General features: G+C 40.0%; 2 protein-coding genes across 4 annotated transcripts in view; one reads left to right on the forward strand and one right to left on the reverse strand.

Annotated features, from left to right (window-relative positions):
* LOC110052655 (exportin-5-like) overlaps positions 1 to 20,891 on the forward strand; it is a 32,933-nt gene extending 12,042 nt beyond the window's left edge. For 2 of the 3 annotated variants that reach the window (XM_089292009.1, XM_089292011.1), the window contains exons 19-38: positions 179 to 282; positions 549 to 638; positions 721 to 794; positions 1,318 to 1,343; positions 1,505 to 1,567; positions 2,771 to 2,886; positions 3,588 to 3,688; positions 3,970 to 4,063; positions 4,997 to 5,133; positions 5,558 to 5,655; positions 6,863 to 6,909; positions 7,449 to 7,546; positions 8,295 to 8,369; positions 9,839 to 9,897; positions 10,246 to 10,350; positions 11,170 to 11,247; positions 11,722 to 11,796; positions 12,591 to 12,656; positions 13,097 to 13,186; positions 13,504 to 13,851. In XM_089292009.1, coding sequence (XP_089148135.1) covers positions 179 to 282; positions 549 to 638; positions 721 to 794; positions 1,318 to 1,343; positions 1,505 to 1,567; positions 2,771 to 2,886; positions 3,588 to 3,688; positions 3,970 to 4,063; positions 4,997 to 5,133; positions 5,558 to 5,655; positions 6,863 to 6,909; positions 7,449 to 7,546; positions 8,295 to 8,369; positions 9,839 to 9,897; positions 10,246 to 10,350; positions 11,170 to 11,247; positions 11,722 to 11,796; positions 12,591 to 12,656; positions 13,097 to 13,186; positions 13,504 to 13,653 — 1,746 coding nt within the window. In that variant the 3' untranslated portion in view covers positions 13,654 to 13,851. Of the gene's footprint in view, positions 1 to 178; positions 283 to 548; positions 639 to 720; positions 795 to 1,317; positions 1,344 to 1,504; positions 1,568 to 2,770; positions 2,887 to 3,587; positions 3,689 to 3,969; positions 4,064 to 4,996; positions 5,134 to 5,557; positions 5,656 to 6,862; positions 6,910 to 7,448; positions 7,547 to 8,294; positions 8,370 to 9,838; positions 9,898 to 10,245; positions 10,351 to 11,169; positions 11,248 to 11,721; positions 11,797 to 12,590; positions 12,657 to 13,096; positions 13,187 to 13,503; positions 13,852 to 20,529 lie in introns of those variants that run through there. The other variant, XM_089292010.1, reaches the window with a different exon arrangement.
* LOC110052662 (putative skeletal organic matrix protein 5) lies at positions 14,625 to 16,623 on the reverse strand. The gene is made up of 4 exons (XM_020758807.2): positions 16,229 to 16,623; positions 16,085 to 16,127; positions 15,724 to 15,859; positions 14,625 to 15,566 (listed from the first exon to the last, which is right to left on the reverse strand). Exons 1-4 carry the CDS (start codon positions 16,386 to 16,388, stop codon positions 15,048 to 15,050), a joined length of 858 nt encoding a protein of 285 aa, XP_020614466.1. The 5' UTR covers positions 16,389 to 16,623; the 3' UTR covers positions 14,625 to 15,047.
* Positions 20,892 to 23,685: the final 2,794 nt, after the last annotated feature.

Below are 23,685 nucleotides of genomic sequence, written 5' to 3' on the forward strand. Positions count from 1 at the left end.
TTAAACTAGTAAACCATTTGGCTTCCTAAATGGTCAAGGTTATCGCCATTGTCAACAACAACAACACCGCTGTGGCCAGTGTCACCACACATATGTAGCTGGAACATTTTACAAGCTTAGTATTAAAATAATTAATTATTAATCATTTGTTTACAGTTTGTTTGTTTGTTTCTTTCAGCCAGTGTTTGATGCCCTAAAGCAGCATGTTCAGTCCTTGTTTGTAGGAGAGCTAGTTCCTGTGAAAGACAGATGCACTTTAACTGAAGCATTAGTCATTGCCAGGTTATAATAATGTCTTTCTATGTACAGCATTTAAAGCTTAGAATCTACAATGTTCACATTCTGTGTAACTGCTCCAGACCTTAAACCAGGTCGACAAAAAGCTAAAAGTTCTTTATCTCTGTCAGCAAAACTGTTGGGAGGAGGTAGTTTAACTGTTATTTAAGAGATTGAGTAAAGCATTCAAAAACTACTCTTGCTAGGTGTAAGCTAAGTTGCGCTTTTACACTGTTAAAATGAAGCGTTTGCTTGTGTTGTTTTAATTTCAGCAATAAGCTAAGTAGAGAAAAACAGAATGAATTTCTGATTGAGCTGTTGACTCCCATCAGAGACATCTGGCTTAGTGACAAAATGCAAGGGTAAGTGAGTGATCTGTATTATCACAAAAGGTTTTTTTTTAAAGAAATGTGATCATTTTTATCGTCTTATACTTTATCTTAGGGCAATCTCATCTCCAGAAAATTTTCTTTCATTCATTGGAATGGACCAGGATACAGCTTCTTACTTTCAAAATGGTTTGGAAATGACAGTTTTGTTTTTAAATTTTGTTATTGTATTTTAGAGCAATGTAAACTTAATTTTTGTTATGAGAGTCTGCACAACCTTTGTGACAAGCATTGTGACAAAGGCAATACTTTTATGCCAACACTACATTACAAACTATTTTACAAAAGCTGGGTTATAATAAACAATTAGATTATGATCACGTGATAGAAATCGAGAGCAAATTAATAATCTAATTGTTTTAGTCTTTAAATCTACTAGTCGTTCAAAACTTTATCCAGGGGGCCACAAGAATCTGGCTTCATTAACTGCGGCTGTATTTAGGCATTCCTTAAATAAAGCAATCACTGACTGACCTTTTGTTCAGGTTAGACGAAAATGGCTGTATTAACAAGCTGACTGTAGTAATGGGTGGTTGTAAGGCATGGTGGGATTGTACTTAATTTTGCAGATTAAGTTAGATACACAGTCACATAGTTTTAAAATGTTTTGACTTTTTAATAATTACTGTTCATTTTATAATAAACATTTCAGCTGAGTTGAAAGGAAGGAGATTTCAAGTAAGTGAGCTGTTAAATGTAATAAAAATCTAATACGCCACACTGATAATGCAAAGAAAAGTCTTTTTTGTACAGTGGAGCTGAATTGTGGAAATTGATCAATGTTTATTTTATATTGTTGGTACAAGCGGTCAGTCTCGATTTAATTGATTTTTATCCAGGTCATGTTGTGTGTCACCACTATAATGGCCGTTGTTCGAAGCTGTGCTTTACTCAATACCCAGGTGGGTTAATGCTTGCAGTTTGATCCTATTGATTACATGAGCAAAGTTTTGTAACTAAATACCAGAGCTGGGTTGTTCGAAAGCCGGTTAATGCTAATCCGGGATTAAAAGTGAACCGAAGTAACAATTTTCCTCCACAGAAATGTTTTTCACTACTTATGTTTTGTGTAGTTTGAGATTACACAAGCGAAAAAGTGAAGGACAAACAATATAAACAGAAAACTTCATCGAAAATGTACAAAAATGAAATCAAAATTCTCGCTAATCCTGGGTTAGGGTAATCGGGTTTTTGAACAACCCGGCTCAGGCTAGCAGAAACATCTGTGAAACAATTTCAGAGTGTGATTAGTCAGTGTTTTGTCAGCATGCTTTTGTAAGAATTTACAGTTCGATTCGTTGCTAAATTGACATCAATAGAACCTGCATTATTTTGGTTCCAAGGGGTAGCACAGGTTTACCAACCTTCTCTTATACTTTCGAATAAACGGGCATTGCTTAGCTGGTTCTCTTCACAAGATGGCAAAATAGAATGGTGCTACAGCCCCCCCCCTCCGGGGGGGGGCGAACTCCCACATAAAAAGGACAGGGGTGCTCGTCGGAAATTTTGAAAAGAACTCTTATGAGGTACCAAGATCTTGTTTTGTGGGTGTGGCTTGAAATTTTTCACCCCTAAGAGGTACGAATTCTAGAACAACACATTAACTCCTGTCATATTTTTTTTCGGCTCAACACCCTGAAAGGTACTGCAAAAGCTCCCACTGTGGAGGGGGTACCAAATCTGCGTTTTAGCCCCTAAAAGGCATGACAAGCACCCCCGTCCTTTTTATATGGGAGTTCCCCCCCCCCCCCCCCGCCCCCAAACAGCACTGCACGATAGTAATAAAAAGAGGGACGATTAGAACTGTTCTACCTCTTCCCTAGTCCTTATGTTATTTTCAATTGTTACACGTATGTAAGACCAGAAGCATATCGCCATATATGCTTCTGGTATAACTGAATGATCTCTCTAAAGGTACACTCCAGTTACGTATGATTTTAATCAAGATGTATTTCTTCGAAGGTTGTTACAAGTTTTACTTTGATATTATTGTTGGCTTGCATTTGATAAATAGATTTAGAACATGAGGAGTAAGTGATTGATTTTTCCAAGATTCTTGTTGATGGAAGTCTGTTGTAAACTGGTTATAACTTGTTTCTGTGCAGACGGCGACCAGTGAGGGGCTGTCCATTGGGTCGATGCCCAATGGGACTCCTTATGTGCACAACCCGTGTGCACCCCATGTCTTGCCATTACTCGGCAATATTACGGTGTTAGCAAAGTAAGTACTGCAGCTACCTTTGTTTATTAGACTTCCACTCACTCTGGGAGGCATATAGGGGCAGTGGACTCCGGATCGAGTGGTCTGGTTTCGAGCACTGGTGGGTGGGATCTTTGTGTTATACCTCTCATGACGCAGGGGTAGACAGGGGGATCGGCCGATTGTCAGGGCGACCAGACATGATGCCGTGGGATTGAGTATGTTACACTTGCATGTCATCCAAGGGAGTAGGAGGATGCAGTAGTGCCTGTAAAAAGGTTTCGTTTTACTTTAAACTTCCCAATCTCGTGAGTGCTTTTTATATCAGAGTTGCGTAATTAAAGGTGCTTATTCTTTGATCTTAAGTCCGAACCATTCTGTGATTGAGAAATTGAGAAGTAAACATACATGGCATACAGAAGTTTACTACATTACTTGCAAAAAATTTCGGTCGATTCGGATAAGATTGAGTGTCCGAAGTTTAAAGCGTCCGAAATATTTACGGTACCGCATAAAAGTTTTGATTAGCCCCCAAACTCTTCCTTTATTTTATGGAGCGAACTCTAGTTGACACACTGCGTAACGACGTGATAGAATTTGTGTTATTTTCTCATTGGTGTATCTGTGTATGGTTTGGGTGAAACAATGCAGTCATGGTTTCTAAAATAAAGATTTTTGCTTTGACATATTACATCTGTATGTTTGGAATCTTTATTTCTCAGGTGCCTGAACAGTCTGTATGATCCTGTAGTAAAATCAGCCATGACTCCTGCTTACACCGCAGCCCTTGACATGCATGATCTTGATACAAGCGCAATTTATGGTATGAATTACATGTATCAAACATCACGGTCAAAGTTATAAAAGCATAATCTCCTAAAATACTATAATAAAGAATGGTCAAATAGTTGTCAAAAAATAGTTCGTGGCGAGTCTAACGCGCCGTTTCGCCCCATTCAATAGACTCTTCAGGGACCTGCCAGAATTTGCCGTTTTAGAGTTGTGGTTTGCTTAAGGTCCCTCGTATTACAGGACAAGGCGTGGTTAAGCCGTCTATATTTGTTCAAATAAGATAAATGCTGTCTCTTCTTATTTCTTTTCCAGTGCTGCCTTACGAAAGGGTCAAAAGTGAAGTGCCAACTGTCCAAAACCCTCTTGCAGCAACAAGAAGCTTTTTATATCACTTATCTGACACATGGTGAGGATGGAAGTAGGGGAAACATTGTCCCTAAGCAGTTAATTGCTGGCCCCACAGGAAACACCAAGTTCTGTTTCTTCACGACTCTCATTATTCCTGCGCTAGTTAACCTTTCGAATAAAAGCTTTGGGTTGGAACCCTGGAGGGTATTTCCCAAGTAAGAGCGATTTAAGGCTCGGCTAATCAAAATGGTTAAAATCTATGTTCTGTCTCGGGACCAAATCGTTTTGGTCCGAGACAGAGGAAAGATTTTAACCATTTTGATTTGAAATAAGATCTGTTTTACACTCTGGCCTGGAATTTAATGTTTTGTTTAGATGAGACCTGTTTTTGTTTTCCCTGATAAAACTCGAGGAAATTGAAGTTATGCAAATGCTTCAGCCATTCCTGATTAGCCGAGCCTTAAAGACTTACTAATTTTAGAGGTAAATTGGCTATCAGTGTTCGGGTTAAGGCTGAATGAGGGTTACGAAAATCACATATTTTGGTCTGAAATGGGTAAGAGTCGCAAGAAATGTCCAGCACCCCACCACCAAAAATTTGAGTTACGTACTATAACTTAATATATCAAACACGCAAGGTCATGTTTGACCACAATTCCAAACACCGAGAAGAGAGTTGAAAATACGATGCGCAGCGGAATATTTTTGACGAAAGTCGAGGTGTTTGGAAATGTGGTCAAACACTGTCTTGAGTGTTTGATATATCTTCTCAATCGAAACTAAAACTAAGGAGAAAACGGAAAATTAAAATCGTGAAAATCTATGCTATCCAAGATCAGAGATCCAAACACTCTCACGGTCATGATTTCTTTTGTTTAAACTTGATGAATTATTCATAAGTTTGAGAAATTAGTCATTAACAAGGGACTCATCACAAGAACTCTTGAAACATCTGTGATCTGATTTACGTTGGATTTTATCTCTAATTTAGTTACCATGCACTGGGGTATTCAGCGTCTTGTCTTAGCCATGATTTCTACAGTATTCCTGACTTGTCGCGTCTTCTCGCGGACAATGTCATCAAGTCTCTACAGTATGTTCCAAACTATAGACTGAGGTTTGTTGTGCGTATCCTTTGAACTTCAACAAGTCCAATTTACACCGACTGATATACGGTTCTCGATCCGTAACAGTTTGACAGATCGTAAAAGACAGTTTTCGGTCCGTATACGATCGGAAAATTGTATCTCATCAGGGGTACGTGGAATATAAATCACGTGTTATTTGAGTGAAGGGTGAAACGGTTTGTACAAATCCTGCAGCCTAACCACTGGGCCACACCACCAATACATCCACAATGCTGTTAAAAAAGTTTTTTTTTATTTACTGGTCATTAGAACCTAGGACCATGTAAAAAAAATAAAGTAAAAAAAAAAAAAAAAAAAAAAACTGGATATGTGTTTGACAGAACAGGTTAAAAGTTCTGATACTTATTTATGTTTATGTTATGCTTGTCTTTCTGTGTGTCCTTGATTTCCTTGACATAGCTCAGGTAATTTTTTAAAGTTGTTTATCCTGCACTGCCCCGAGTGTGACTATCAAGATGTAATGATACCTGTCTTGTCTCCATTCTTCTCATTCATGCTTCAGGTATGGTATCCACATCGAGCGAAGAGAGAAATTGTCGTCTTATGTTTGTTTGTTTTTTTGTTTTGGTTCGTTGTTCATCTCATTGTAACTTTACTCGCTTCTTCTGGAAATTGTAGGGTGCTTCTTTAACCAAACCAGGACGGTAGCGACAACGAGAACGTCTCTTAGTCCACACTACGCCGGAGAAATTTGTAAACGCAGCTTTAATTTTTTTTCTACGGTTAGGCCTACCGTCCACACTAATCCGTTTCGAAAACTGAGCTTTTCGAAAACGCTTTTCAAACCGGAGAAATTTGAAAACGCCGGCTTTGCGTTTTAGTGTGGACGGAAAACTTTCTGAAAACGAAGCTTTGAACCCCTTGAATGCCAACTACGCATACGCGTAATTAATGGTCGTGCTCTTTGTACCACTTTTGACGTCATCAATTTAAATGTCATCAGATATTCTTGATAAGCTGATGGTAGTGCTAGGCTAGCCCTTTCCGCACAATGGTCAGGTTTAAATATCGACGACATTCCGACGTCGCAAATCGAAAAACAACGTTATCAGTTTTGGTGCAAAAACGGTGGTAAAATGGTCCACAACGCCTATGATTGATCAAGGCCCATTTCTAGGCTTCCAAAATGACCGTTGGTTGTTGCGTTTTCAAATTTCTCCGGCAAAGTGTGAACGGAAAACATTTGATGCATTTTCAGAGAAAACACTGTTTTCAAAAAAAACAATTTTTTCCGGCATATTGTGGACGGGGCCTAAACAAAAGGTTTAAAGACTAAAGAGCGTTTTAAATCCTTGTACACGTACACTTCTTAGCCGTCCTTTGCACAGCAACAACGTGAAATGATCAAGTTCTGCGTATTTCGAAGAACTCGGCCACGATGGCTAATTTTTCGTTTTTTTGTGTGTGTGGAATTGATTGCTGCCATTGTGTATTGAGTTTGATCAGGTTTTTAGACCGGTCGGCGAAGTGAACAGATCCAGATAATGGCGAATTTCGAAGGTAAAACATAAATCCCTTTTTGACTAGGCGTCGCCCTTGGCGTCGCTGTCGTCGTTGCTAAAACTTCCTATTATTTCAGCCAAGAAATGTTTTTAGACTTGGTGCACATCGACAATTTGCTTGAGCCCTTACCTACCCGTCAGAGTGCTAACACAGTGGTAGTGTTGATAATATCAGAGTAATGTTTTTTGCCACTTCTCATTTTCTAGCACCTTGAAGAACAGTGGCAGATAGTCAGAAAACATCAAGCCGAGAGGTAATTATCACCTGAAGAATTTTGCAAGCACTGTGGTTTTTATGTCAAGATATATTCAGAATTGTACTGATAAGGCCTTTCTTGGGTTCCAGTTAACGTTAACTTAAAAATCATTCAAATGCTAGCAGCAAGTTTCCTATCGAGCTGCCTTCATAACGCACGAAATCCGGTCTCGGACAACCTTGTCATTTTTCAAAATTCCCGGAGGGCAATACCCCGAGAAGCTCCCAGCTATGGCGCTCTCCAAATCGCGCCAGTAGTTTTCTCACGCACCTTTCTCCCCCTCCCTTATATCAAAACGCGTGCCTACTGGCATGAGCTTACAATCTATCGGGGCTGGCTTACAATTTCGTGGGTGTAAGAAGTTAAAGGAAGGTACAGAGACCATACTCTTCCCAAAGCAAAATTTGAGGTGTCTGAAAATCAGACAGTATAGTTACTCTCGAGAAGAACGTAGCAAGATTTTATTTAGCTGGACCTTTTCAAATTCAAAGGTAGTGGGAAATTGTACTGAGTAATGAGCTTCTTTAAATCAACAGCACGGAAGCAGTAAATGAGGAGGATAATATGGAATCTAAAGAGATCATTGAAGATCAACTGGTTTCTATTATCAGTAAAGACTACTTGGATGTTTTCAGTAAGTTATTTGCTTTGCAGTTCTTCTAATAGGGACCTCTGCTTTCTAGCAGTATGAACACGAGATCAAGTTCAATTTAAATCTATTTAGGTTACCAGAACCTCACTCCTCCCTGTTTCGGACCGGTTAAACAGGGGACTGTCAGTTCGAGATTGCTCTGAAATGCAATAATCGAACTCATAAGCATTAGGTTAGAAAAGTCATACTTGTCTTCGATTTCGCCCTCGTACTCTGATTTAAAGGTTCTTAATACTAAAGAACCAAGACAAGATTTCCTTTTATGGACCACTCAGTCCTTTAGTAAACTTTGGCGGCGGATTTGTTCACGCCGAACGTCAAATTATCAATATTCAGAGAGGAAGCCACATCAGCCTTAGATGGTTTTCATGCAGGTCCTCTATCCTGGTCGAATTGGAATTTGGAGTGTTGGTTTTTGCGGAGGGAGGAAAAACGCAGAACCCGGAGTAAAACCCTCGAGTCAAGGCGAGAACCAACAACAAACTCAACCCATATATGACACCGGGCCGGAATCGAACCCGGGCCACATTGGTTGGAGGCGAGCGCTCTCACTACTGCGCCATCCCTGCTCCCCTATCCTATCCGAGGCGCAATGAAAGTGAAGGCGGCCCCGGCCGCTGAGGTGAGATCCGCTGTTGTGGCGGCGCATCATCGACCGACCTATTCTACTCTTAGGAAGGTCTGAGTTCCAGCTATGTATGATTTCTGTTATTTTGTAAAATAATTTCAGCTTTGGCGTGTATTGTGAACAAGGATAACCAGTCAGCAACAAGAATGGAGGTCACTGAAGAGGATGAAATGAAAGGTACCTTGTGATCCACAGGTTATTTCTAATAATTAACCAGTGTTAAATATCTCGATTTGTAACATGTAGCCAATCCAGGGCGTAGCTAGGGGATGGGTCTTAGAGTGGCCGTTACCCCCCTTTTTGTAAGCCTTTTTTTTGAGCAAACAACCTACAACGGGTGGCGAAAACAACATGACAATCTGGGGAGTACCCTCACTTTGACACAGTGTGACCGCACCCTCCCCCCCCCCCCTCGCCCCCTTTGAAAAATCCTGGCTACGCCCCCGCAATCAGAATACAGGAAAACCCTTGCGTACTCGATGGTATTTCACCCAACCTTCTTATCGTGCGCTGCATTGGGTATCAAATAGTTATGCAACACTTTCTCGTGGTATACTTAACAATTATTTCATGACCGCGCGTTCGATATGAGATGGTAGATAGATAGCGAGGCGCGTTAAGCACCTAGTTGGCTATAATCATCACATATCCAACAAGCGCGAGTGGAATAATTGTTTCATTAACAGCGCCTCCAAAATATAGAAAACTAAACTAAAGTGAACATAAAAACGCCTCAAAAATCACTCGTACGCTTACCATATTTGTAGAGCATGGTATAATGATTCATAACCCATGGTGGCTAAGCCAATAAAAACTCTCGAATTGCATTATCCAATTCAGCTTTTCATGACTCGGTTTATACCATAGCATAGAAAATACAGCCAATCAGAATACAAGGAAGCCGTTGTACACTGGTCGGTATTACACCCAACTTTCCCATCGTGCGCTGTGCATGAATTGTATTGGCCTCTATATTTTCTATGGCATGGTATAAAATAGTTATTCAACACTTTCTCGTGGTATACCATGGAATATCCCACTTGTCACTTGTATTTCTAGGTATAGACACGGGCCTTTATGTGAGAGTTTATACCGAGAAAATACAAGTGGCTTGTGGGATATTCCATGGTATACCACGAGAGAGCATTGCGTAGCTAGTGTGTACTTTCAGGTAAATCCTTCGGACTAAACATTCAATAATTTCTTGGCAGTCGTCCGAAAAAGAGGGTTTAATCACTACATCAGTTTTTCCAGGTCGAGGCATTGATCATCACATGTACTAATTGTATTAAATGATTGCAATGAAAGATTTTACCACTGAAAACATAAGTATGTTCGTTGACTCGCTCCAGCTGGAAGATAACCTGTATCCAGGTCTCCTCACTCATCCAGAGTAAAAAAAGATCTGGGTACGATATTAGAGGATAGAGAATCATGGCGTTGTTGCTACGTCACGGTTTGCGTATCATCAAATTGGCCGTCGGTAATCCGTGTTAATCTTCTCCATCTTTAACCATCCTTGTTCCTTTATGGTTTTTTATTATCTCTTTGGTGTTTTTCTATCTTAGTAAGCTACTATTTTCAAGTGTCTTTCAATTTTAAGGTTTTTTTTACGTGGCTAACATAACTCAAAATGCCGTGTGTAGGTTTGGATCCGTACAATGCCAGATTGGGATCCCTGGGTTTGCTTCTTCTAAGAACAGAGGTGAGAATAAAAGCCATTTTAACAAAAGAAGACTGGTTCTGTTTAGTTGGTTTTACTGTGGTATCTGACTCTTATTGGGTGTCCTCTGTTGGTCTGAACTACCTTGTTACTCGAAACTTTCACATTTTCGCTTCAAAAAATCGCCAAAATTTTATTTCGCAAAAAACACCGCGGCTTGTTCAGTAAAACAATGTTAAACAAACACTCCAAATTTGCGAAAGTTTAGTGAAAAATTTGTTTGTATCAGTTTACAGTTGCTTACCATTTGCAATGCAGGACCAACTGAGGCCAATTGTTAACAGAACTTGACTTGGGTTTAGAACTAATATGTGTAGTTCTGAATTTCAGAGTGCGAACATGCAGATGCTGTGTACTGTTTTCGCCTGTATGACGTGGCCAGATTCAACTGTTTGCCATAAAGCTACACGACTTGCAATGTCTTTCATCAAGGAGGTGTGCACTGATTCTCTGTTCTCTTGTTTGCTGTACTCGAAGCATTAGAACCTACAATGGCGGAGAAAAGTCCGTGGGACACTGACTTAATGCAACGAATTATCTTATTCCACCTCAGAAGTTTGCAAACGTACTGCTATCATTTTGAAAATCACTGCTGTTTCTCCCTCCCCCTCTATAGACAATGTTGAAACTCGGAAAAATTGCAGGTTGCAGTGTTCAGCATTGTAGGTGGGGTGGGGGGGGGGGGGGTGGGGGAAAATGACGTTGTATTCGAGCGTGGTTGTCTGTTTAGCGTGTGCAAAAAAGCGGCAAAAGTGCAAATTCGTCCCAAGACAAACAATGTATAATGTATAATAATATAAGGTATAATGTGAATACAATTAATGGTGAACACACTAATGAGGACATTACGAACATAGAATGAAGACTAACTGAAAGTAAGAACATACTTCAGAAGTTCTCACACTTTCTTCGGGAGCGCAGTTACGGGCATTCGTAGAGAAATTAGGTTAAGTGCGTTCGAGTTTGGTGGTCCATCAGAACGGCGTTTTTCCAGGATTCCGAAGTATTTAGCGACTAGGAGTATTTCCCCCCCCCCCTCCCTGGATGGGATTCTAGTCCATTGCAGGGTTACCCTTCGCATTAAATTCACCATTACCCATTTATACCCCTGGGTGGAGTAAGGCACAAAGACACTGTGAACGCATTAGTACCACCCTGTGCCACTACTAGTTCTTACATGACTACTAGGCAATTGAATCAGAAGGCCAAGAGGATAGGAAATCAGTCTAGTGATTACATTGATTGTCTTTATAGATTGTGATGATATGTAAGGAGGCTGGGTCCAGGATTGCAGACACCGTCGTGGATCAGTTGTTCTCTCAGGTCTTGAAGGTTAGGGCTGTTTTTGTTTCTGAAGATGCCGTCTCTATTTTTGAAACTCTGTACTTGAATGTAACATATCAAACACGAAAGACGGTGTTTGACCACATTTCGATACACCTGGAAGTTCGTCAAAAACGCTCCTCTACCCGTTGTCTTTTCAACTCTCTTCTAGGTGTCTGGTAATGTGGTCAAACACGGTCTTTCCTGTTAGATATATTACGTTTATAAGATTGGGTGATATATCATATCTTGTTGGAATAAGTGAATCTAATGGTCCAGTGGTGCTTGCTCAAGTTTTGTCATCTGGTGTGATATTTTAGCTCTTATTGTGATGTAACATTTTTGTCTTACTTTCGTGTGGATGACTGAGGCAAAGCACAGTCTCTGTCACCTTCGATATTCCGTCACCAGAATCTCATTAACAAGCGATTGTAATTAAGCGATAGAACTGTTTTCGATCATTGTATTTATCTTTTATTCCAGGGTCTCCATGTTCATGGCCAAGGTTCTACCGAAACATACTTGACTTACACTGGACAGAACATGTACGAACTTCTGGTAAGTGCCTTTTTGTTGACGCTCAGTCCTTGTTACTCTGCAGGGTAGGCATTTTTACAGGTAAACAACAATGAAGAGAGGTTATGAGGGTGAGTCAAGTAAGAGGTGTGCGGGGGGGGGGGGGATAGGGAGACGGGACGCCCCCTCCCCTCCCCACTCCATTAACCGCCGTTTTGACTCGCTTCAATATCATCCTCGTTTTACTGAAACTGGTACAAGACATAACGAAATTTAGATCTCTACATGTTGCTCGTACCACTCTATAAATTCTACTTAACAATTAGATTAATTATGAGCTCCAGATTTCTATCGCGCGATAGTTGAAGCATAGAAATCGAGAGCGAATAATATAATTGTTATAGTATAAATCTACGACTGGTTCAAAACCTGATCTAAATCCTCTTCACAGATACTTCGTTGACAAAACCAAACACTGCTAGGCTACCCGCTGTTCACAGAGTAGACTGAGATAGTGGGTATATAGAGTAGCCAATCAGAGAACGGCAGTCGTGATAGAATGCTAGTAGATTTATGCTAAATACGAATATGACGATTCTCTGCGTGTAAGTCCATTTGTAGAGGTACAGTACTGTAATCTCATGGTTAGACAGATCTCTGTACTAAGTTTAACTCGTTTGACCAGAAGGGCAGCCTGTGAAGGGCTAACAAACCATTCAGGGGAGTAGCAGTACTCCTAGTTGATTCACGATGTGGACTGCAGCGTTAAACCCTGTTACCGGTGGACTAACACACTTGAAACGGACTTAATTTTCATGAACTGTTTTACTTTTCAGAGGCCTCAGTACTCTTCTCTCCAACAAGTTCTCCTTCAAACAAACTGCTCCCTGGAGGATTTACATGTATGTACAACCTTTCGTTCCATGATCAAGAGATTAACTTTGGGTAGTTTTGTACGGAATTCTTTCGTTTAAAGCATGCTAAAACTGTAAAAGACGTTTTCCTTACCCCCAAAACGGGGCATTTTATGTCCAAAATGCTTGAAAGTTAGACTCGATGCCATCCCTTTCCCATTGACTTAATTCGTGCATGTAAATGTTAGCTGACGTAATTATGGCGCAGTAAAACTAGAATTCGATATGTAGTGGACTTCTTTTCCTTTTGTGAAATTAAGTTAAGGTATTTCAACTTCAGTGCAGGGGGTGAGCTTGTGAGGGTTAAATTTCATTGGCCGGCCATTGCTTACTGTGCATACCAATTTGACGCGATTTTATTTATTTATTTGTTTGTTTATTTATTTGTTTATTTATATATTTGTTTATTTATTGTTTCTTTTTTGGAGGCTTTTGAAGCTTCTTGTTTCGAAGGAAGAGAGGTTCCGGAAAAGAGGAAGAAAGATCAGTTCAGGAAACTGGTGTCTGGAATTGTCGGGGTGAGGATTATTAGAAAATATTTTTACATATTATTGCCGCTGGGTTAGGTCATTTGTCAACTTTACAGACTTAACAGTTTTCTGTTAGGACCACCTTGTTCAGGATAATAAATAGTACCACATGTAAGTACTAGTCATTAGCTTTCGCTTGAATGATCATACACTGGACTTTCGTCCACAGAAACAATGAATAAATTGTTCTGAATGCGGACACACCACAGTTAATTAAACGCCTAGCTCGACTGGTTAGTGATTAGCTCAGAAAGCCATGTGTATCACCCTGGCGTTACTTATCTATGTCCGTTACTATTCCATAGAAACCCATTGGCGAGTTGTTCAAGAATGAGATCAAGATCAAAGATCTTCCTCCAATCGAGATTCGTGTCAAGCCTGAACCGACAGGAACTGACGACCTGACTGGACTTGCTGAACTCTTTGATCCATCGAAGAGTTCAGAGATAGCATAAACTAATATAAAGTGAAATCGTTCTCAGAACAAGCTATTTTAATTGAAAGAAACACAGAAAGCTCTCAGAGTTTGGTGTGAATTTTTTTTTGTAAAAAGAACCAAAGTTCACAAGAGTCCATTGCATAGTACGTTTCACAATGCATTGTTTTTGACGATTGCTGTAGATGTTAAATAAAGGTCAAACATGTTTTCCATGCTTTAGTGTTGTTCAAATATGACTTTTCTGTTCTCATTGTATTATTTTTGATGATTGCGGTGGTTATTAATTTAAGAAGGTCAAACACTCTTTCCATAGAGTTGTTGGACGTTTTCTTCTTAGTGCTTTCAGCTTGAAACCAGCAAAAACGTTCAAAATACGCTGTGGGTGGAGAAGGGACAGAGGTGTGCACTTTCCGTTCTCATCCTCCCCAAAATCAGAGTTTGGCTCACTCTTGACATACTCCCTTTTTACTGTTTTCCCCTCTCTTATATTCTCCTAGTAATCCCCTCTCTTATATTCTCCTAGTAACGATTTTATTGAAATTTTCCGTCGTTTAGCGAGGTGACCCAGTGTCAGACGTGGGCGTTCTCGATACATCGAAGTAGTCATTTTGAAACAGGATCAATGAATTGGTCTTTTTAATACTAGGTCCTCTGTTCTAACTTATTTTTGCGCTGTGTGATGTTCAACTGTATACGAAATTCAATTGTCGCTTGTTAGAAGAGTAGCAGAGTAAACAATCAGTCACGAGCTTGTTTATGTTGTTCGCTCTCAACTCATCAGGGAGCTTGTATTTCTAAGTGTTGAAACAGCGCCTCAAGTGAAAATGTGACTCGCATAAGAATATATTTCTTTTCGTTGACTTTTCTTGGCGATTTTTCAGGACTGTATTCCTGAGAATTTCTGAAGCCTTGTTTAGCATATATTTTGCACATGCAGTTACTTTAGCCTCTCGTTCGGGTGGTGCAAAGTAAAGGGTAACCAACATAACGACATCAGCGATTTTTAATTAAAGCTTCCCGAAACTGAAATGTTTTTTTCCATATTAAGCAATTTTTTTTTTTTTTTACGCAGATAACTGATTTTCACTGAGAACAGGGAACTGTTCACCACCGGGCTTTAATGTACGTCTTTATTTAGGGAGTTATCTGTGATTTAGGTGGGCACATAGTAACCACGGGCATAGCGTGAGGAGACTGGGCTCTTCCCGATGCAATAAAAGGGGGATCACCGCATCGCAACTTCGTAAGAAAGAACGTCGACATCTTTTCCCCCATCGCCACATTTTATTTGTCCTACAGTACAATTATTTTCGCTCAGTTGAAGCGCATCCTCAGTGCTAATCTACTGAGCTGTCACGGTTTTAAGCCTGTTTAACTTTTTTGGTAGAACGGCATCACACAGAGTTCTCATTACTGGACCAAAATATAACCCATGGCTTTGATGTGTTTGTGTCCGTTATCTGGTGAGCGCGTTGCCTCGTTTCCACACGTGTTGGAGTCATCATAATACCCTCCTGTACCAAACCCGATTCTGGAATCACAAGAAGAGCAGTCATTTTGATTGTTACCAAGGATACCGATTCGTGCTTTAGTTGGGTCAGAGCTGTCACCAACGGCATTCAGTCCTTCTTTGTTGCAGTAAAACTGTAACGAGGCCTGTGAACCAATCAGCGTCTTCCACGTGTTACGACCCAATGTGATGGAGCGATATTTTCCATCAGCGATTAGGGAGTACAGAGAGTTGGCCTGCTTGTTGATGACAATGAAGTTAATCCGATGGCCGATCTTCATACCAAGACAAATCCTGGAGAAGGGTGTGCTCCAGTAGGTCGGTAACTTGGTCTCTTGTGTGTCAAACCCAGTCTTGCCACCCGGGCGGTTAAACTCGTTCTTGTTGGTCCAGAGTGGAGAATCGTAGTGGAAGGTTGACTACATGAGAGGAAAGAAGAAAAATAAAGACGGGCTTTCAAAACCATATCAACCTAATTAAACATTCGCGACATTTTTTCCATCACAAAACGTCTTTCAATTTTGTCAACTGCTATATGGGAGGGTAAATAAACCAGGATTTTTGTCTTTGTTATACCTTATGGCCATCAGTTTTCATGACCAGTGTCCATCCTCCACCTCCGCATGCGCTAATACTGTGGCTGGTCATGTGACAATAAACAGGGATCTTTCCACTGTCAGTCTGCAGCACGTAATCTCCATTTACTCGCAACCTGTAGAATGGAAATTAGATGTTTCAGGTTCTGGCAAACAAAGTTATTGTTAGTGAAAATATATCGGTTTACAAGGAAAGTTATCCTTGAGGGGTTGGAAGCAAATCATTATTTTAAAACAATTCATGATTACATCTGTAGTCTTGTTAAGTCTCTGATGGATGTCAGTGGCCGAGTAATTGTTTTGAAGTAGAACGTGAAAATACATTCTAACTGTGAACTTACTTGTGTTTGTCATACAGTTCCTTACAGGAAGAAGCGGGAACAACTGTCAAGAAAATTAAACCTATGTGAGGCGCTTGTTATCGAAAAAAGAAAGAAAAACGAAAGCAAAAAATCTTATGAAGATCGATCAATCCAAGTTTATACCTGGCGGGGTAACCAGCGCGATAAGGTTGTCCAATTTCTTTCCCAAATCCTTAATGGCTGAACAGACATTCATATTGTCACACGTGCCAGATTCAGCGACATGTATAGCGACCAGAATTAGCAAAGGTACGTATAAACGAATAGCGAATAACAAGCGCATTTTAAGAACTTAAGAAGATAAAAATGTTTTATGCGTTTAACTGGCTGAGTGTTGTCGATAACTGACTTCAGTGATTTAGCTTTTCCTGTTTACAAATGATATTTTCGTATAAAACAATATGCGCGAATATTTTCTCGCTTGCAGCCACGTCAACCAACCAAACAATTCCAAACTTATTTCTAAGTAATAAAAGTATGCGATCTCTTTTCGGTATAGGGGTGCTTGCGAGAAATAAATTTGTAAGACGAACGACGAAACAGTTGCGAAGGGCTGAAATCTTAACATATTGCGTCGATTTTTCAAAACGTATTGAGGCGAATTTTCGCGAAATACGTTTCATAAATGAGCTCATAAATAGCCGTTTGTTTGCAAGCCGGTGTAACAGAATAATTACGCACGTACCAGACGGAATTGTTCTTTCAAAATTGTTCTTTCAAAATTAGGTAGAAAAGATTTTTTAAAACATCGGTTTAAACATTTGTTACCATTAATCAAATCGTTTTGAGTGATTGCACAATTCGCCCTTTTGCTTTTCAGTGTCATATATAGACGATGTTGCCAGTGCCATTCACTCTTCATGAAACAATCATAAATAATTATATACCAGTGGAGTCAAAACAAATCATTCACTTTCTTTTGAACAACTGTTGGTTTCGGCTGAGCGATCTTGAACATTTCTTGTGCATATGAATTTATCCTAAATAAATTCACTTTATTGGACATTTACTTAAGGACGTACGCATCAATTGTTTCTGTGTATCCTTACTGCACGCAAATTCACACATTATTTCGGGTGTCTGGAAAACCCGAATAGCGAATAGTCGCGAACAGCGAATAACGAGTAGTGCGAATAGTCCGAATAGTCTCAAATAGTGCAAATAGTGGCAAGTAGTGGCAAATCGTAGCAAATAGGGTACTCAGTATCTCGCAGTCAACCTCGCAGCAACGTAGGATGGGATTTTCCCGCTACAACGCACATACGCTTATCAGGACAAAAGGTGTTTCTAAACGTGATTTCTTCTGTTTTAACTGCTGCAAAAGAGTAAATACGTCTTTGTGAGGTTATCCTTGTGTTTTCTGTTTTCTTTATGTCGGCGATGAACAGCCCTAGCCTGAGTCCGGAGAAGAAAAGGTAATAAATTCACTGAAATTCTGTTGCTTATTTGGATAATTGATTAACGCAGGATATTAGATCTAAAGCGGTGACTATTGACGACTATTCGTCACTATCAGGAACCATAATCGGGGACGGAGATCGTAAGTCTTGGGATCCGCGCGCACCTATGATATGGGACAATTTTTCTATTTTTAGAGCAAATTGCGCCATCCTGACGTCATATATCCGCGCAGATCCACGCACATGTCGGGGGCTCTCGCGTGGATGTTGTCACGTTGCTTGATCAAATGGTGAGAGTTGCGAGATTCTCTTGCAGATTTTTCACAGCGATGGCAGGGAATAAGGCAGGGAATAAGAACCAGGGTTCTTATACGTAGTTTTATGCTCTGAACTAATGGAAAAGGTGAGTTTTTCAGGGTCGAAAACATGACTTCGATTTCGTGCTGTGAATGAATGCTCGCGCTAGTTGTACGCGTAAGCTTTTGCGCTTGTTCTATAAAGAAAAGCTATGTAAGAAAACTCTTTACTCTGGTATCGAGTTAATTTGTGAGTTTCCCAAACAATGCTTAATTATATCCAAACCCTGTTTTGATAGTTTCTTATTGTTTCTGTTTGTTTGGCGAGTTTGCAAAAGTTTTTGAAAGGAAAGTCTGACGCGTACAAGTAGCTCATTTGCATAGTGCAGCGCGTGCACTTTCAAGTCCGAGTCGATGTTTTCAATTGTCAACAAATCTTGACAAAGATTTCTTTCGGTGTCTTTTGTGCCGAGATGCTGCAACAAGTTTCACCAACGCCAAAAGGTTACTAACACCATGTGTGTTTCTTTAACATAGCGAAATTTAAGACTGCGAAAATAAAATAGACAAGGAGTTTTGATAACTCTACCAACAAAATCGAAATCTTTATTCCAGTACCGTGACTATTCAAGTTGATTAAAGAAAGTTGATTATTTCTGCTGTATTCACATATTTTCAGATAAGCTTTTAATATGTTCTCAAACATTTATCAACCTTAAACGAATTTAAAAACTAGAGATACATGAGTTCGATGTACGTTTCCACACGAAAGTGGGAAAGTCCAATTTGTCATATCAGTTTTACTGACTGTACAAAACACGCATCGGCGGGCGCTCTTATTCATCGACAACAGTCAATTTATTGGATTTTTACACAACCAAAACTGAGCAGCATCTACAGACATAAACTTTATTGTCACTTATTAGGCCTTGATAAAACATCAAGCGTTGCTTACAATTCAGGCGAAATTTTTATTGTTCGATCGAGATAGACTGGTGAAATCCTCGCAAGCGTGGGGCAAGAGGAGGGAAATTTTGAAGTCCTGAAACGCTGCTATATCCAAATATATCCAACTAGTTTTTTGCTGTGTTTTGGAAAAGCTGTTAATCTTCAACATATTTGAAACTTAGAGTGGAGTAATGTGGAACTGTTGCAAAAGAAGCAGCGGAACACACTGACTTGGTCAGTGATATCATAAAGCGGCACATAACTTAAGTCGACACGGTCTTTCTTCACGCAAACTGGAGCAGCTTACGACGAAAATACTGAAGCAAAATTCCAACAGACCTGAAAGTATTGAGTTGTGGGCCAAAAGCATCAAACATTTCGGGAATTTCGGACGCCATTTCCCCGCGCCACATCCGCAAAAATCCTCGCAGCATGTACGCGCGTGTGCCGCACAGGATGGCGCAATTTGCTCTAAAAATAGAAAAATTGTCTCATATCATAGGGACAGCCCCAATACTACAAATGGCGCGCGCTTACGGTCTCCGTCCCTGATTATGGCTCCTGTCACTATTCACCACTTTTCGCGACCGTTCGCCACTATTCGCACTATTTGAGACTATTCGCACTATTCGGGATATTCGCTATTCGCTATTCGCGACTATCCGCTATTCGCTATTCGGTTTTTCCAGACACCCCATAATTTCTCACATCATGCCCTGGTTTTGATCAAATAAAAATGGTATGTTATTTTGTTTGTTCTTTAAATGATGGCTACTCCCAGTATCTAGCCCGCACTTCCTAACCGTTGGTTATTTCTATTTTCACTTATCATTTCCGGTGGGTTTGGTCAGGTGGCAACTTTACAGACTTAACAATTTTCTGTTAGGACCACCTTGTTCAGGATAATACACAGTACCACATGTAAATGTACTGCTCATTAGCTTTCATTTGAATGGTCACACTCTAGAGTTCCATCCACAAACGAAAAATTAGAACCACCTTGGACAGTATAATAAACAGCACCACATGACGTACAGCTCAATAGCTTTTATATGAATTGTCAAACAGGGGTATATCTACAAACTTTAAAATTAGAACCACCACACATAGTATAATAAACAGTGCCACGTGAAAGGGCTACTCGCTAGCTTTTATTTGAATAGTCACTCATTAGGGCTTAGTCCACCAACATAAAAAAAGTTTGAACCACTTTGCACGGTCAGTACTAGCTAGTACCGCACGAAATTACTACCCAGTATCTTTCATTTGGATAGTCACACTCTAGGATTTTATCCACAGACTTAAAAGTTAGAGCCATTCGCCACCACGTATAGCATGATAAATAGTACGTTTCGGTGGCACATCAGGCTCGCTTGGAATCGCTATGGATATTTTGGCTTGACTACGCCTCCTCCAAGGCGAGACCAAACGAGCCTGATGTGCCGCCGAAGCATACAAAAATGGTACGGTTAGGTATTTAACGTACCCAAGTGCACGATACTGTAGTCATATCAGGTCACTGACTTGATATCGCAGGATATCAGGATATCAGGACAGTAGACACGGGTTCTGGCTCCACGGCTCCACGAAGTTGGGTACGGTAAGACATGAAAGTATTGCTCGTGGGCCTTCGTCCACAAAAACACTCAACTGATAAATTGATCTGAATGCGGACACAGCACAGTTACTTAAACGACTGGCTCGACTGGCTAGTGATAAGCTCACAAAGCCATGAGTATCACCCTTACGTTACTTATCTATGTCCGTTACTATTCCATAGAAACCCATTGGCGAATTGTTCAAGAATGAGATCAAGATCAAAGATCTTCCTCCAATCAAGATTCCTGTCAAGACTGAGCCGACAGAAACTGACGACCTGACTGAACTTGCTGAACTTTTTGATCCATCTAAGAGTTCAGAGACAGCATAGACTAAAACAAAGTGAAATCGTTCTCAGAACAAGCTATTTTAATCGAAAGACACAGAAAGCTCTCAGCGTTTGGTGCCAATCTTTTCTTTTTTTTTTTTTTGTAAAAAGAACCAAAGTTCACAAGATTCCATTTTACAGTACGTTTCATATTGCATTGCTTTTGACGATTGCTGTAGATATTAATTAAAAGTCAAACACGCTTTCCATAGAAATGACGTTTTCGTTCTCATTGCTTCCAGAGTTACATAAGACGCTTCTGACCAGCAATTTTTTTTAAACCAACGGGGAAAAGTTTAAAATACGGGTGTGGGGGTGGTGTTCATTTCCGTCCTCACCCTCCTCAAAGTCAGAGTTTGTCTTTGTCTCGGCACATTCCTTTACTGCTCTTTTCGCCTTACCTACATGCCATGACAAACGATTCTATTTGATATTTTTCGACGTTTAATGAGATAACCCGATGTTACAGTGGCATTAAAACCTGTGCCCGAGATCTTGAGACTTAGAAGTTTTGTAGTCGTTCAAAGCGCGTCTCAAAGGAAATCTACTGTTTCGTCCATTGAGTAATTAAACAAAGCACTGTATGCATAATAAATGGTGGGGTTATACGGAAATCTTGCCCTGAAATTTTCCGAAGCTTAAAATGCTTGCATGTGCAAAATGCGTGTTGTACATATAGCTTAAATTTTCTATTTCGGCCTCTTTTTGGGTGGTGTAATAAAAAGAACAGCCAACATAGCGACATAAGCGATTTCTAATTTAATCGTCCCGAAACCTAAATATGTTTTGGATATTGAGGTAATATTTGTTCTTGCAGATAATACTCCGAAAGGAAAATTAAAGATGGCGACTGGTACATTTGCCCATAATTCTTAGCGCATTAAAACTTTAACAACGCTCAAACCTAGCATATACAGTGCCATCGCATACACTGTCTTTAGCACAGGGACAAATATTGCAAAAATATGGCTTTCCTTGTACCTTATGGGGTTTGTAAGGATCGCATTGTGTTGTGGTAAAATACACAGCCGCCATCCTTCTTTTATCCTACGAAGGATTGAGAAAGGAAAGAGAACTGCGCACTAGAGAATTGCAAACGGTAGCTGCGCCTGCAGTACAAGCGGCAGTCAAAACCGAGCTACCCTACCGAAACGACACGATAATGGTCTTTTTCTTCGCAGTTAACAAAAAATAAAGACATTGCTAACTTGCTTTGGCCTCTGCTAATCCTTAAATCAAGAATTCTGGGTTTAATTTGACGAGGAACAGCATATTTTTTTCAAAATGACACGACTTTTATCCTACCAGGCAACAGTGATCAAAGAGGGGGTTGCCAAACCCGCGTGACCAAGTTTTGGCGCCAAATTAAGAGCTTGGAGACACGAAATATAATGTTTCATATTTTTCACTTTTTACAATCTCATGGGATTTTTGGAGTTATAAATCCCTTTTCGTGAATATTAAAAGCCGTCTCTAGTGAGAAAAGTCGCCTGACTTCAATGCCTTTCCTTGTTGACATGCATTTTGACTTCAGGACGGTGCAGTTTTTGCTGAATCCTGAACACCTAGTAGCCACGAGCTTGGCGCGCGGGGACTGGGCTGTGCAATAAATCTGAGGTAAAACATCACAGCTTAGCAAACAATGAAACACGACAATTTTTTTTTGCCATTACCACTTTTTATTTGTCGTACATCAACAACAACAACAACAACAACAACAACCACCTTTCTGTCTCCTTCACCCCCCCCCCCCCCCCCCCTTCCTGGTTGGGATGCTGGTCAACCTTGGTTGGAATGCTAGTCCATCGCAGGGTTACCCCCAACATTTCTTAGTCAGTACCAATTTATGACCCAGTTGTCAATTTTTACAATGATTGTCGAACCATAAAGCTTTCAATGTTAGTCTGCCGACCCTAGCCGCAACTTTCAAACCAAAACAAGTTCCTTTATAAAGGAACTTTTCTTTTCTAATGCTATTTATATAACTAAGATTTTTGCACTGTTGCTTCCATGAAAGATTTGTGCGACTTATTTTGTAATGCTGCTGGCAGATGTCTTACGATTGCCAATGTCGCTATAAATTTTTTTAATGTCTCGCCTGAATTGTAACCAAGTCTAATAAATACTTTTCGAAATAGTTTAAGTAGCGTTTTAGCAACTCGCACGAAGTGCAAAAAGCCTTCCCGCTCTGTGCCGTTATCACACAAGCTGTATGAAGCGTTGCCTGATATGTTAGCTGTTCCACGGAAACATACCTTGTACTGACAAACCTGACATAACTGGCTCTAGCATAAAGAGCTTAAACCCCAGTCCTTCCCAATTACCGTGACAAAGAGATATGGTATTAATTAATATTCACATCAAAAATGATTAAATTCTGAGTTGTTTGAATAGGTATCTCCTTGCACTGGAATTCTGGAATTGGAGTTATGGCCCTATTGTGACCCGTCTTGTCGGCTAAAGTGGGATCTGATAAAACACCGGTTAAAAAAAAAAAAAAACCTTTCAACCTAGGGGAGTAAAACTTAGCCAAAACATTACTAGTAGATTGGTCTATTATTTGTTTTATTTTGGTAATCACAGCTTAAATTACAAGGACGCAGGAAACTTCGCAAGTTGATAATTACATTTTAGGCCTAAAACTGAAATGCCAAACTTTAATGTCAGATAAATTTCATACGACTTTACTCGATCTTTTGGAATGCTCAGCAAAATGTATTTAAAAGTATTTAAAAGTTCAAAATGTATTTAAAGGTATTTAAAAGTTCAAGGGTAAGTGAGTGAACCTACCAGCATTTGTTTGACATCGATCTATTCATTGATCGCTAACAAAATGGGAGTTTACCCGTTTAAATTGGCTCTTACCCCTGATGTGTGCCACAAAGGTTACATTTTGGTCTTTAAAATGCTATAAATTCACGAGGGAGTTATTGATTGAATCAGTATTCGCAAGAACCGTTAAACAGGCTGCAAATAACGGATCTATAGCTTTGCTTAGGATAAAAGCAA

This window comes from Orbicella faveolata, unplaced genomic scaffold, assembly GCF_042242905.1.
Source record: "Orbicella faveolata isolate gen_17 unplaced genomic scaffold, um_ofav_v1 contig_24, whole genome shotgun sequence".
In the NCBI taxonomy this organism is placed as follows: Eukaryota; Metazoa; Cnidaria; class Anthozoa; order Scleractinia; family Merulinidae; genus Orbicella; species Orbicella faveolata.

What these genes read in the sequence shown, in the direction of transcription:
- LOC110052662 (XM_020758807.2), bottom strand. Translation starts at nt 16,388, where the DNA reads ATGCGCTTGTTATTCGCTATTCGTTTATACGTACCTTTGCTAATTCTG. An exon ending in CGCGCTGGTTACCCCGCCAG is followed by an intron (nt 16,128 to 16,228) that starts GTATAAACTTGG and finishes TTTTCTTGACAG; the next exon opens with TTGTTCCCGCTTCTTCCTGT. An exon ending in TGAAAACTGATGGCCATAAG is followed by an intron (nt 15,567 to 15,723) that starts GTATAACAAAGA and finishes CCTCTCATGTAG; the next exon opens with TCAACCTTCCACTACGATTC.